Genomic DNA, 12,876 nt, shown 5'->3' with positions numbered 1-12,876 from the left:
TCAGTCCTTGGTTATCTTTTCAGTTAGAGAGGGGACACAGCTGCTAGAAGAGGCAATCACACTTAAGAATGCATGAAGCAATTTGAATATTTTGCTATTCAGAATTGCAATTCTTCCTCAGTCATTTTTGTTTTATATCTGTTACTGGCACTGCACAGGATGGTAATTCAAAATCTTTGTTCAAATTTGAAATTAAGAGAAAATGAGAGATGTCTTTTATCCTTGCCACACCATGTACTTTGTTGGAAAATATCACTAGTGCTACCTGCCTGGAGCACAGGAAGGTGCCAACTGCTCTGGTTTTCACTTCATATTGATGAATTAATGTCTTTCCCATTTATTATTTATACTCAATTTTAACAAATAACTTTCTTGATAGCATTGAGTATATGCTCACTTAGAGGAAGTGCAGCTCTTTGCAGGTGTTGAGAAGCCTTATTTTTATATGAGGTTTGTACATAGCAATGTTTATGCTGACTTTTCCATTGGTAATGAGATTTTGTACTTACTAAATTTCATGCTTAGCAAAGCCATACATTATATTTCTGTAAGTTAAAGAAGCAAAACCATTACCCTAATTAACAAATATCCATCTTCTGCCTGGGTAGATTTTACTTCTCCATGAAAGCTTTTTCTCGCAAGTTCTAGGACACCACCAGAGTTTTGTGCTGCCTCTGCTAAAATTTCTTGAAGAAATTCTAAGGCATAATTGGCTAATTATAAAATGTATTTAATCTTAGATTTCCTTTTTCAGCTAAAAAAAATAATAGAATTCTAGAAAGAGGTGAATGACAATTTTTATTGACTCCAATATGTTCAATATTTGAACTTTAACACGTTAGTAGTTTAATTTGCTTTAATATGCTCAGGATTTGACCCTGATGTAATACTTTCCAATGTAATTAGTTGAAATCAGAAGAAAGCAATGTGAGTTTGCATTGCATATGCAGGGATATAAAACCTTGCAGACTTCCCATATTGTGGAATGAACTAAAGAAAAGTTCCTCATCAAGTAGAGGCTGCAATACGTGTATGAGGGGTGAAAGCACCAACACTTCACCTGACACTGACTGTAACAGCAACTCAGGGTGGATAAAAAAGTGATTTTCTTAAGACAGTTTAAATATCTAAGAGGAGATGACAACATTAAAGTAACTCTTAATTAGTCTTGAGTTTGGGTTATGACTGGTCCTACTTTCCAATGCACTTCTCCTGTAGAAATGTGTGGTGCAGTGTGAGGGCAGTTTAGCTCAGCTCCTATTTTCCTGTTGCTATCAGTGCTGTTCTATAATGAGTCTAGAGGCTGCTGTGCTTTCCAAATGTGAATGTACTCTCTTGTTGCATGTCTTGTGTTAGTTGTGGGTTTTGCTTTATTCAGATTATGCCACCCTCCCATCAACATGAATAACTGAGAGTCAAGCTGTGTTATATTCATGTATTTTAAAGAGTGCACCTGTGTGAGAGGTAATTCCATTTCATTCGTACTTTCTTTGTGTCTTATTACTGATTTTGTTATCACAAGATTTTTAACTCCTAACAGAAATGCAAGCTCCCATTGTTGCTTTATCATTCAAGCATTAATTTCAAGTGACATTAGCCTATTCAAATCTTTTCCATCTTGTGTTTTAACTGCACAAATGAGTTGGTTATTCCAATTCAGCTTGGTGACATACACTTCAAATTTACATATTTACTTTTTAGGCTAATGGCTTGATGAAACTGTTGTGTTGTTTTTAATTTGGTGAGCCTAACATCATCACACTGGAATAATTAGATACCTCTGCTTAACAGAGAAACAGCATTGCTAAAGTTCAAGTAGCTCAGATAGGCCATGAGGCTCTGCCCCACCCAAAACTGGAGGGCAAGCCCTCTCCTTGCCTTTTGCCCACTGTCAGAGTGCTGAGACAAAGGTGATTAATCATAGGCTGGCAACCAGTTTGACCCTGTGCAAGCAGGGTGGTTCAGTAGATTCCCCCACTCTTCCAGTCTCCTAGGGCTTCCTGAGAAGCAGGTACTGGTAACTGAATGCTGAGAATATGTTTTTAGGTTACCTTCTGGTCAGAAGAATTTCCACACTGAGCTACTGGAGTCAAACCTTTCCATAAGGAGACCATTAAATTGCTGAATATTTGTTTTGCTTCTAACAACACCCCAGTAGATACTGACAGAGCTTCATTATTTGTTTGAGATTTGTTTGCACAGCATTGGCAGTCTATTTCCCAAAAGAGCGTCTGGCTTTCTGCCCTCTCAAAGAGTAGCAAAACTGAGCATTAACTGGCTCTTCTCATTACTACCATACCAAGTGTAATTAGCAACTACATTTTATTTTCTGCTAGTAATAGTGACAATTCAAGCCTTTAATTTATAGTCTCTCTCTCTTTTACTCATCTATACTACCATGTTGTGAAACATTAATTAACAGTAAAATATTTGCTTTAGTGGGATATCCTTTCCTAACCTGAACCTTCTGGCCTTTTTACCCCAAGGAGATAATTCAGCTATAGTTTCTCAGGACACTCTTCAGCAAGAAAAGAGAAAATACTGGGCAGAGGAGAAGCCAGAAATGATAGCAGAAAGATGCTATTGTAGCATAATTACAAAGAGATGATTGGCACAATGGAGACCTGCAGCATTTGCCTCTTGCACTGAAAATCCTAATTTGACTCAAACCCCCACACAACTTCTTCTGTTCTAGGAAATGGAGGAGCTTCCCTGTTGCTGTTAAGCAGTGCTTCACCGAGAGGGTTAATTTAATGTAGATAAAGCTATGTCTGAATTTGAATTAACTCCAAGGTTAAGTTCGGGCAGAATCACTCCACAGCAGACTTCCAAAATGCTAGTCTCAATCTCATTATCATTTCCTTTAGTGATCTTTTTCCTGTTTCTTGGGTTTACTTCTTGTTTATGATAAGTAGAGGCCAATTAGCAGAGAGACTGCTGTGTTCTTACAGGAAGCTTTTGTTTTGGGAGTATGATACAGTCAGCACAATCAGCTCTTTTCCTTCCTTTCTGCTTTTCTTTGACACTTGGTAAATATGTGGATGCTTGGTAAATATCAGTGAAATGTTGTGGGTGCTTGGTAAATGTGAGTGAAAAATAACTTCCATGAAGGATGTAGCAAATCTGAGAAGGAAACCATTATTTTCTCATGTCCAGTTGCCTGTGCTGTGACCCCAGTCATGACAGTCCTAAATTGCTTTATTTCAGACATTACAGAATAGACATAATTTTCTGTGAAAAGAATGACTGTTGTGTTTATAAATCCATATGCTATATCAGAGCAAATTCAAGTGTCACTGTACAATGTGCCTCGGCATTCTGCTCACTGAACAAAAATATCACACAGAAACAGTTTGCCTTAATGCAGCAGTCTGTGAAATATCTGGTTGGGAAAATGAAGATAACACTGGAATTACTGAACTATCTATGTGAAATCCAGGTCAGCATTTTCCTGGCAATAACTAGATGCCTTTATGCAAGCCTTCTTCATTTCTGACCTACCAAAGTTAGATTTTCCCTAACAGGACTGTGTGGGGTTCTCTTTCCAGAGTTCTGCTGGTAATTCCTGGCAAAGAAAAGGTTTATTTTCTAAAATATCTGGCTTTTATTTGACCAAACCAAGAGAAAGCAAAAATAAATATGTGGTTTGGGAATGCTTTGTGTTCAGAATTTTTCATAGCAATATTTAATTTTTAATGTGACCTGAATTTTCTCCCCCCCAAAAAACTGCTATGACAACACATTATTCAATTACACTCAGTAGTTATGTTTCAGAGCCCAGCAGCACTGGCCCGAAAGATTTCTCTGTATTGGTTAAGTGTAATTTGGCCAGCTCATACCTGACTGGGGACAGAGCCTAGGATATCCTCAGTCAGGGTGCTCTGCAAAGCCACCTGTTTGGTATAACTTTTCTTGCTTGCAATACAAAACTTCTGCATCGACCTTTGTAGATATACTGGAATTCGGAACTTATTTATGGACAAGTACTTGAAGTGTCTGGGATAGCATTTAGAACCCTTCATCACCAGGACCCTGACTCTCGTGCAATGTTTGTTACATGCCTGGATGAAAAATGTCATAGACAAAACAGTCCAACCTGTGCACCAGCAGTACAAAATCTTTTCTAGTACAGCGAAAGATAAGATGGCTCAGTCCAGAAAGAGCAGCCTGATCTAACTTCTTTGGATGATCTTCTATGTACGTGATCCTCTGAGACCACTAGAACTCAGAATTCGCAGCTAATCTTGAATATCTTAGAGAACAGCTGAGGGTATGCTGTGTTCAGGTAAAGAGGGAAGCTGGGCTGGATCTGAAGTTGGCCTTCACAAAGAACTTCAGCAGAAATTGTGAATTGACAAAGAGCCTTTCCAAAATACTGCACACTTAGGAGGTGTCACTGTCACGACATTACAACTGAGGCTGTTGGTTTTCCTCGCTCTCTTTCACAGGACAGTTTTCAGCGTGTGCCAGTTCTCCGTGCCAGAATGGAGGAACCTGTGTCAATGACAGACAGAGTTTTGTCTGTGCCTGTCGCCACCCCTTTGGAGGAGTCAACTGTAGTGTGAAGCTGGTGAATGACAACTCCCTGAGTGTTGGCAAGTACAGAATTTAGCTGTGCAATACAGAATCAGTCCAGGCATCTGCCCCAAGGCCTAATTACAGAGCATTTGCTGGTCAGAGGTCTCGCGTTTCACTTTGATGAGTGACAACTCAAGCAGCATAGCCCTGTGTTTTGGTGCTGAAGACATCAGTCCCCATGGGTGACTCGTGATCTCTTTTTTAATATGACCAGATGATGGGATTAAATTGGTTTGGGACCTGCCACAATAGCTGGAAAGCTCCCTGATGAGATGTGCAGAGTTAGGAGGGCGTGCATTAGATGGATTTGAACACGATGTCATGGATTTTGAATTGGGAGGTAAAATCACATCACTGGGAAATGCTAGCTTCAATGCAGCCATAAATGTTCTATAAATACTAGTAGCTACCAGGATGTGCAGGACTGTGCCCTCAAGGAATCATTTTAGGCCTGCCTCTGGCTTTCATCAACAAAGGATGCAACCCTTGAAAGATTTCAAAAGAAAAAGAAAAAAAAAAAAAAGTGAAAATTATGCTTATTCAGTCCAGAAAACAAATAAATAATTTCCACCCAGGCCACATGGAATGTGAATTTTATGCATCTTTCAGCAGTCATAAAAATCAGCCTGATTTTTACTCATGACGGCATATGAATAGTGAATTAAATCATTTTTACAGGAGCAGGGAATGATAGTGTACAGGCTCAGCTTGAAGAGAAGCCCATATACTTTTATCCCCTCATTTAACATCATGAGTGCTAAACCTCCTCACTGTTTGTCTAAGATTTGTGCCAAAATTCTTGGCTTTAGCTCAATCACAAGAGCAATGAAAGAGATCCTGGGGTGGGAAAACTAGGAGGGGGTGTAGGGTGGAAAGCAAGCTCCCTTAATGATAACATAGTATATACTAACATAAAGTTCACTTGCTGTTGCTAAATTTTTCTCTGGTGGATACACCTAGCACTAATTGTGAAGAAAATTACTTTTTATACAATATAAGAAGATGTGTTTATGCAGAAATACTGTGTTTCAGTTGCTCAAGTTCTGTCATCCACATGATAACGTGACATCCGAAAATCTGCATTTGGTCTTCTGGCTAGTCCAAGTTGCCTTTCTACAATGTAACATCACTTGAAATTGTTCTTTTTTCCTTTCCAGATTTTTCAAAAGGATCATACCGATATGCACCTATGGTGGCTTTTTTTGCTTCTCATACATATGGAATGACAACCCCAGGACCCATCAGATTTAACAATCTGGATGTCAACTATGGTGCCTCATTTGCCCCAGCAACTGGGAAGTTCCATGTTCCGTACCTGGGGGTCTATGTTTTTGAATATACCATTGAATCATTTAGTCCACGTGCCTCTGGCTATCTGGTCATTGATGGAATAGACAAACTCACTTTTCAGGCTGAAAATATTAATAACAACAAGTACACTGACAGAGTAATTACTGGAAATGCCTTATTAGAATTAAATTATGGTCAGGAAGTCTGGCTCAGACTGGCAGCTGGCTCTATACCAGCCAAGTATCCACCAGTAACTACATTTAGTGGTTACTTGTTGTATCGTACCTAAGTCCCAAATGTGAGCTGGTAGTCAAATGAAGCAACCTGTGGGTGAATTTAGCTTTGAATTTAAATGCTTTGCTTCTTTAACAGCAATAAGCTTCCCAATGTAATGGCTTTTCTAGTGCTGGTCCTCCAAGATATTCTTTGATTGTAGCCATGTGCACAACCCCAAGGAGTCCACAGGTTGGAGATGGGGGGAAACAAAGCATCTTCCTCATATTAATATGACTGGGAAGCACAAATCTAATTCTGTTCTGCTGTTACATTGCATAGACATACTTAGACAAGATGGCTGAGAATCACTTCTCAAGAGAAAGCTTGTTTTGATCATTCCTTTACACCCTGACTGCAAATCACATGTGATGGATAGATTTTGATGACTCAGATGCTGTGTTACTACTTAGCTCATTATATCAATTGATAATCATGTGTATATATTCTGTTTGGAAAAAATATATTTCTTTTTCATTTTGCATACCATTATCCACCACATACTTTGCTATGGCAGTATTTAATTGATTCATTATTTTTTTATGTAACCAGTATGATGATAAACTAGGTTTTTTGGATCTGGTAGCAAAATAACCAAGAGGAATACATTCAGATTAGAAATAAGGTCTTTTTAGCAGTTTAATTAGTCATAGGATAAACACCATAATGGATTTGGTAGATTCTCTCTGCTGCTTGAAATATTTAAACTACAGCTGGATTTTCCTTGGGTGATATGTTTTAAGAAAACATTGTTATATTGGCTTCACACAGATTTTAGCATTTGACCTATAAAGTACACAAGATTAAATGATATAATCAAAGTATTTTCTAAGTTTGAGTTCTATAAATCTATGATTTCATTTGTTTCTGCATTATATTCACTAACTACTATGGCAAGATTAAATGAACTTCAGTCTGCGTGTGATTTTTCAAGCACCAATCCAATAAACAAATATTTTGAACTGATGCCTGACTGTCTGAAAAAACAAACCCTCAGGTTTTTATTCTTATTCTTTGCAAAGTCCCAGGCTGCTGCAGTTTCTTGATATCCTGTTCTCTGCTGTGACTGGCCAGGTTTATTTCTGGTTATTGCCTTTGTTAATGATATTTGACCAGGTTTTTCTGTGTCTCTGTGTTTGTCTCACTCTCTTTTCTTAACAGCTGGAAAAATCTAATTATGATCTGTGCCAATCTACTGAAGCACAGAATGTTTTGGAGCTCCCTGAATTATTTTGTTTTCCACTATAAGGAACTATTCTTGAAAAACACATGGGAATCTTCAGGTCTCTTCTTAGTATTATTTATGTACCTTACAAGATCTGAAGATGAATGTCCATGAAATGACTGAGTTCCTGCCATGCTGTATGTGGATAAGAGAATCCACAATATCTTCCCTCAGAAGCACACATGTAGCTTTTGTTGTTCCAAATGGAAACGAGCATTCCCCGCCAGAAGCAGCGGTACTGAAGTGTGTCCATGTGCCTCTGGGTGCTGGCTACCTGAACAACAGAAATGTGCAGCACTGCGCAGCGTCCCTCCAACTTCAGGGGGCATCTTATCATTGCTTGTGGTTAAGGACCAACAGTTAAGAACTGATGAAGGTTTTCAATCCAAACCCACTTCTTTTTGAGGTTTTTTCTGAGGCCAGGAATCCTTTCTTCTCTGTAATTAATGGGTTCTTAATGTACCGTGGACCCTGAATGAGTGTGCTTACAGACCTTTCTCCTGTTGCATACCATATTTTTTCTGTAAATACTCAGTATCTTTGACATGGCACTAACTCAGCTTACTGTATCACTGAATGTTACCAAATTAATATAAACCACAATCCCTCCTTGTATGACTTTGTCACTTTAATGTGTTTAGTCCCCTTTATTCCTGCTGTTGTTATGGCTAAATGGCATGAAAATTACTCTGAAGATGAAATTCAAATGACCCACCAGAGACTGCATCTCGCTTTTAATGTGACTTTCTTGCTGCCCTTCCCACTAAATCCTTCAAGCTGGGTCCTTATCTTCACAGGCACTGTTTTCCTCCAGCAATCATATAATTTCTGTGTTGTTGTACTGGTTTTCTTTCGTCTTTTCTCCCCCCCTTTTTTTTTTCTCCTCTCACAAACAACAGATTGATTTGGGTAAAGTAAGAATTCTGATCAACACCACATATGTATGACTAACACGTAGAAGACTGATTTCCCTAATAGGAATACTACTGAAATGAGTTCTCATTGTATTTAAAATATGGGAAAAAATAATACTTGAAAATGGTATTAAAAGTATACTCTCATTTTTTTACTGTTTAACAATCCATTTGAATATTTCTTCAGATGTCTTCAAACTAATTACTGTTGACTTTATTTTTAAAAACTAATATGATTGTTCACTATGAAAATAGTTTTGTATCAGTCACTGAAGCTTATTTTATGGGCTTGTGGCTGTACCTGAGCTGGCTGGACTCACAATGCGAACCACTGAAAAATAATTGAGGATCAATAAAATCAGTCAGCCTACCCATTATGCAGAATAGGAAACAATCAGTCTGAAATCCCAGGAGAACTTTTTAGGCATCAACCAGGATAGGTGGCTCCTGAGGCACTTTGTCACCCCTCTGCTTTCATCTTCATGCTCTGAATTTGCATTCCCTAATAACAGCAGGCAGCAAATCTCAATGCTCATCTCTGCCCACAGCCCTTGTGAGGGACCACAAAGCCAGCCTGAGCCTTTGTACTTCGGAGTGAACAGTGTTCTCTTTATTTGGGTGACTCGATAACCATGGCAACATTTTGTCTGCTCTGGCTCTGACAAGCCCATCCAATTTACTCCAGAGTTTGTATTATCATTTCCTCACCTTTACCAAGTGAGTTACGGCTGAACCCAGCCCCTCGTACGCTTGGAATTCACGCTGAGGACAGCGACTGGTTTTCCGCACGTACCATTTCTAGCTGCATAGCCAGCACAGCTCGTGCCAAGCTCCCCTACTAACCCAGGCCTGCCTGGGTCTGTCTTGTGGGTATTGCTGTCTGTCCCTACATCTGGGATGTTTTTGTTCAATTATTTTTCTCTGTGATAATAACATCAACATTGGCAGCAAGCAGGAAAGAAATCATTATTTCTGAATTCAAGCAGTGACTGAAAACAGGTATTAGGAGCAGCACTGCAGCTAAATCTCACCAAAATCAGTGGGTACCTGGTGATTAAGTGCCTTTGACTGTGAGATAATAAGTGCATTGAGGCAATTGCAAAACTGAATCTCCCTAGCAGCTCAATTGGGCAGGTGAGCAGGAGAGTGCAAAACAAAATAAGACAGCACACAAACAGTTTGGATGTTTCCAAAGAACCAAAGTTCAACATGGCTTTGCACATCTGTCACTGGTGGCTGCTACCTGGCTGCAGAAACAATTGCCTAGCAGCTCCATGCCTTTCATTAACTCCTTCAGGCCATAAGGTGTTTCACAAAGAATTAACAATGTCTAGATTTTTTCATTCAGTTTTAATTTTATTTATCCATACTTCTTCCTATCCTTGTTGACTGCTGGAAAGCCTGAGACACATACTCCTGTTCCCATGCTACAGTATTATCAACAGCAGAAGATGGAAACCTTCTTTAATTGTTGTGAAAGAAGTTTTTGTACTTAGTAAAGCATCTGGTGTAATCATATTTTCAGCAGTTTTATAAGAAGTACAAATATTTATCACTACTTTGTTTCTAAAACATACAGCAGTTCCATTGCAGTAATTTTCTCTTTGCAAGGCTGCCTTTGTATGATGGCCCTGACGGCAGAAGAATTCTCAAGGGTGAGATAAAATAAAACGCTCTGTTCAGATGGGGCTCCAGTCAAGAGTGCATGCTAGGAAAGTTTTATCAGCAAGCTGCTTCCTAACTGAAGTTGCTATAGATATGTTACAACCAACACACTGGCTTGTAATGAACTTCCTTGCCCTGCTCCCCCATCCTCAGAAATCTGTGGTGGCTGTGAGCTGAAAACAGTCTTCTGCACTCACATGTTACATATAAACAAACCAAAGTGTTTCTGAAAACATTGATTGCCGTGTCTGCTGTTGAAAATTCTTATCTTAGAAAAAGCAAGTTGCAAATAAAACAGACCATGGCTGTTTACAAACAGTGAGCAACTACTTCCAGAAAGCTTGCTGTTCAAATCTGCAGGAGTTGGGAGATGCCATAAAAATGATCTGAAGTTTCCAGAAGTCCTTTATAAATACTATAAGCTTTCTAAATTCTTCTTGAGCCATTGGAAACTAGTATGTCTCACATCCACACAGATTTAGCATGGCAAAGTCAAGAATGGTGGCAACCAAAACAAAATCCTAAAATGACAGACTTGTTTAGAAAAAAGAATTATCCTCAGCTCTATATGATGTCTCTGAATTCTCTGCAAATTGCCTTGGAAGGGGAAAAAAAAAGGTTCAGCCATCCATTGCTAGGCTACTTATTGCTACTTACTGAAGAGAAAAAATACACGTGTGAAAATTGTGTACTATTATTTCCTTTCAAAGAAAGGGCCATTACCAGCTTACTCAAGCAAAGACAATTTTCAGGCTTAGCATTTAGACATATTCTAGGGGAACACAGTAGGTTTCAAGTACAGTTTTCATCAATAATTTTTAGGGTCTAAGTTAATCGCTGTTACCTTGGCCTTAACACCTGGCATTATTACAGCTTCTTAATAGGTATACACTATCATAAAACATTTAATTCTGGAAAAGCAGAAACTATGCTTACAAAAAAGGGAGAGAGATTCACTAAGAGGTAAAATGTAGGAAAGGAAACTGGAATGCCATCAGCAATGAATGACAGAATCATTTAGTTTGGAAAAGACCTCTGAGGTCATCGTGTCCAGTCTTTGATCGCCACCTTGTCAATTGTCAGTTGTCACCTTGTTCATTTCTTGAACACTTCCAGGGATGGTGACTCCACCATCTCCCTGGGCAGTCTGTTCTAATGTTCCATGAAGAAATTCCTCCTGATGTTCAACCTGAACCTTCCATGGCACAGCTTGAGGCCATGTCCTCTCGTCCTGTCACCAGTTGCCTGGGAGGAGAGGCCAAATGTGCATTAAATACAGCCCACCTTGGCAAAAATTGCTAAAGTTCATTCCTTTATATGTGAAATTATTTGCATGAACTAAACTGAAGTATGATGAAAGCTATGAGAAACTCCTAGCTTCTAGAGCAGGAGATGCAGATCTAGGACAACCCTTCAATTTGTCTGTGGGCTTACCTTGTTTGTACAGTTTGGACTTTGACTTAGCTAGGACGTATGGTCATTATGGCCCCAAAGGAAGGTCAGATGCTTAAATAATTGTGAGAGAAGGGTACAAATCAGGAAAATAATATAGGACATATTTGTAAGAAAATGCATAAATAACAATACATTTGCTTTACTAAATAAGAATGAAGAGGAAAATAAACTAAAAGTAATGGATGAGTGTTTGTCAACAGTTAAAATGCCCAGCTGAAAGGGATTGCTCTCCCAGCTCTCACAGCACCCATGTGCATTCACTGGGACTGAACCACAGCCCTGCCTTTTCTCTGCCTTCCCTGTCTCCTACCCTGCATTTCTTTCTGCTTTCCTGCTGTATGTTTGAATGACCAGACTGCAGTGACTTTGGAAATTGGTTGTGATGCAAAATCCTTGCATCACATTTCCTCTGAGCCATAAAATAAGGACAGATTTTTCTTTCCTTCTGTTAGTTTCAGTTTGCTAACTGCTATGGGCACCCCAATTACCGCCATTTTAGTTCTCTTATAGTACAAAACAAAACTCCAAAAAGCTTGTTTGGAAGAAGGGATAGAGCATTCTTTGAATCTATTTCTACACAAACACAGTATTTCATTGTTGCCCTTTCAGCATAAATATATATGTGTGTGTGTGTGTATAGGTGTATATATATATATGTATATGTATATATATATATAAATTTATTTTTTTTTTCAGGCAAGAACAGGAAAAGCTGGTGATTACTTTTCAACCAGGTGATATACACTTTAGTTAGAGAAAAAAGTGCACATGGGTAAGAAGCTGTCTAGTGTCCCATTTTGAACTCCATGCCATGCTTTTTGTTTTTCACAGGTGTATTTACAATCCCTCGACACATTTGGTAGCCAGTTTCACCTGCAGCTCTGCCTGCAGGTTGTACTACCTCAGGTCATTTTTCCAGTGTCTGTGAAAACATGTGTATGTCAAAGGCCCCGTATCAGCAGTGAAAAACAATCCATCTGCTATAAAAATACTTTCAGGTTAAGGTACACTGCTGGTCACCCAGCAATGCTGCCCAGCAGAAGACTGTAGCCATCAGGCAGACTTTGATCTATCTTTTGAAACAGGAATAGAAGCAGGTTCAAAGATACAAAGATAGAAGAGGACAGTTAAAACCAGAGAATAGTTAAAAACATTGCAGAAAGAGGTAGTCAAGGGTTGGTGTATGAATTTATTGCTCAATGCAAAAGGTAGGCTTGTAAGACTTTTTAACATTGCTCAGATCAGATGAGGAGTTAGATGAAAAATTCTCTTCTGTGCTGATCAGAAAAACTTCCTGTTTACTGAAGACAGAGAACATATGGCAAGACATAGATCTGTAAAAGGAGATTTCATTGAAGAATCTAAACACAAGGAAGGTCTTGATGCCCACCTAAGAGTGGAAGTGAGAATGAAGAGTCATGCAGCTTCTGAAGCTCGGCAGGAAAGCCATCGACAGGAGCAGCACAACTGAGGCTC

The 12,876-nt window shown here is 39.0% G+C and overlaps 1 protein-coding gene across 2 annotated transcripts in view; it reads left to right on the top strand.

Moving 5' to 3' along the window:
* Positions 1–7,103, top strand: part of MMRN1 (multimerin 1) — a 39,798-nt gene extending 32,695 nt beyond the window's left edge. For both annotated transcript variants that reach the window (XM_005517462.3, XM_088056930.1), the window contains exons 7-8: positions 4,449–4,595; positions 5,736–7,103. In XM_005517462.3, the coding sequence (XP_005517519.2) occupies positions 4,449–4,595; positions 5,736–6,157 (569 nt within the window). In that variant the 3' untranslated portion in view covers positions 6,158–7,103. The remainder of the gene's footprint in view (positions 1–4,448; positions 4,596–5,735) is intronic.
* Positions 7,104–12,876: the final 5,773 nt, after the last annotated feature.

The sequence above is a fragment of the Pseudopodoces humilis genome, chromosome 6 (assembly GCF_049639895.1).
Source record: "Pseudopodoces humilis isolate 2021_Gansu_Grassland_sample_001 chromosome 6, ASM4963989v1, whole genome shotgun sequence".
NCBI lineage: Eukaryota > Metazoa > Chordata > Aves > Passeriformes > Paridae > Pseudopodoces > Pseudopodoces humilis.
Note: the sequence above shows the minus strand (reverse complement) of the source record. Positions and strands in the feature narration are given on the sequence as shown.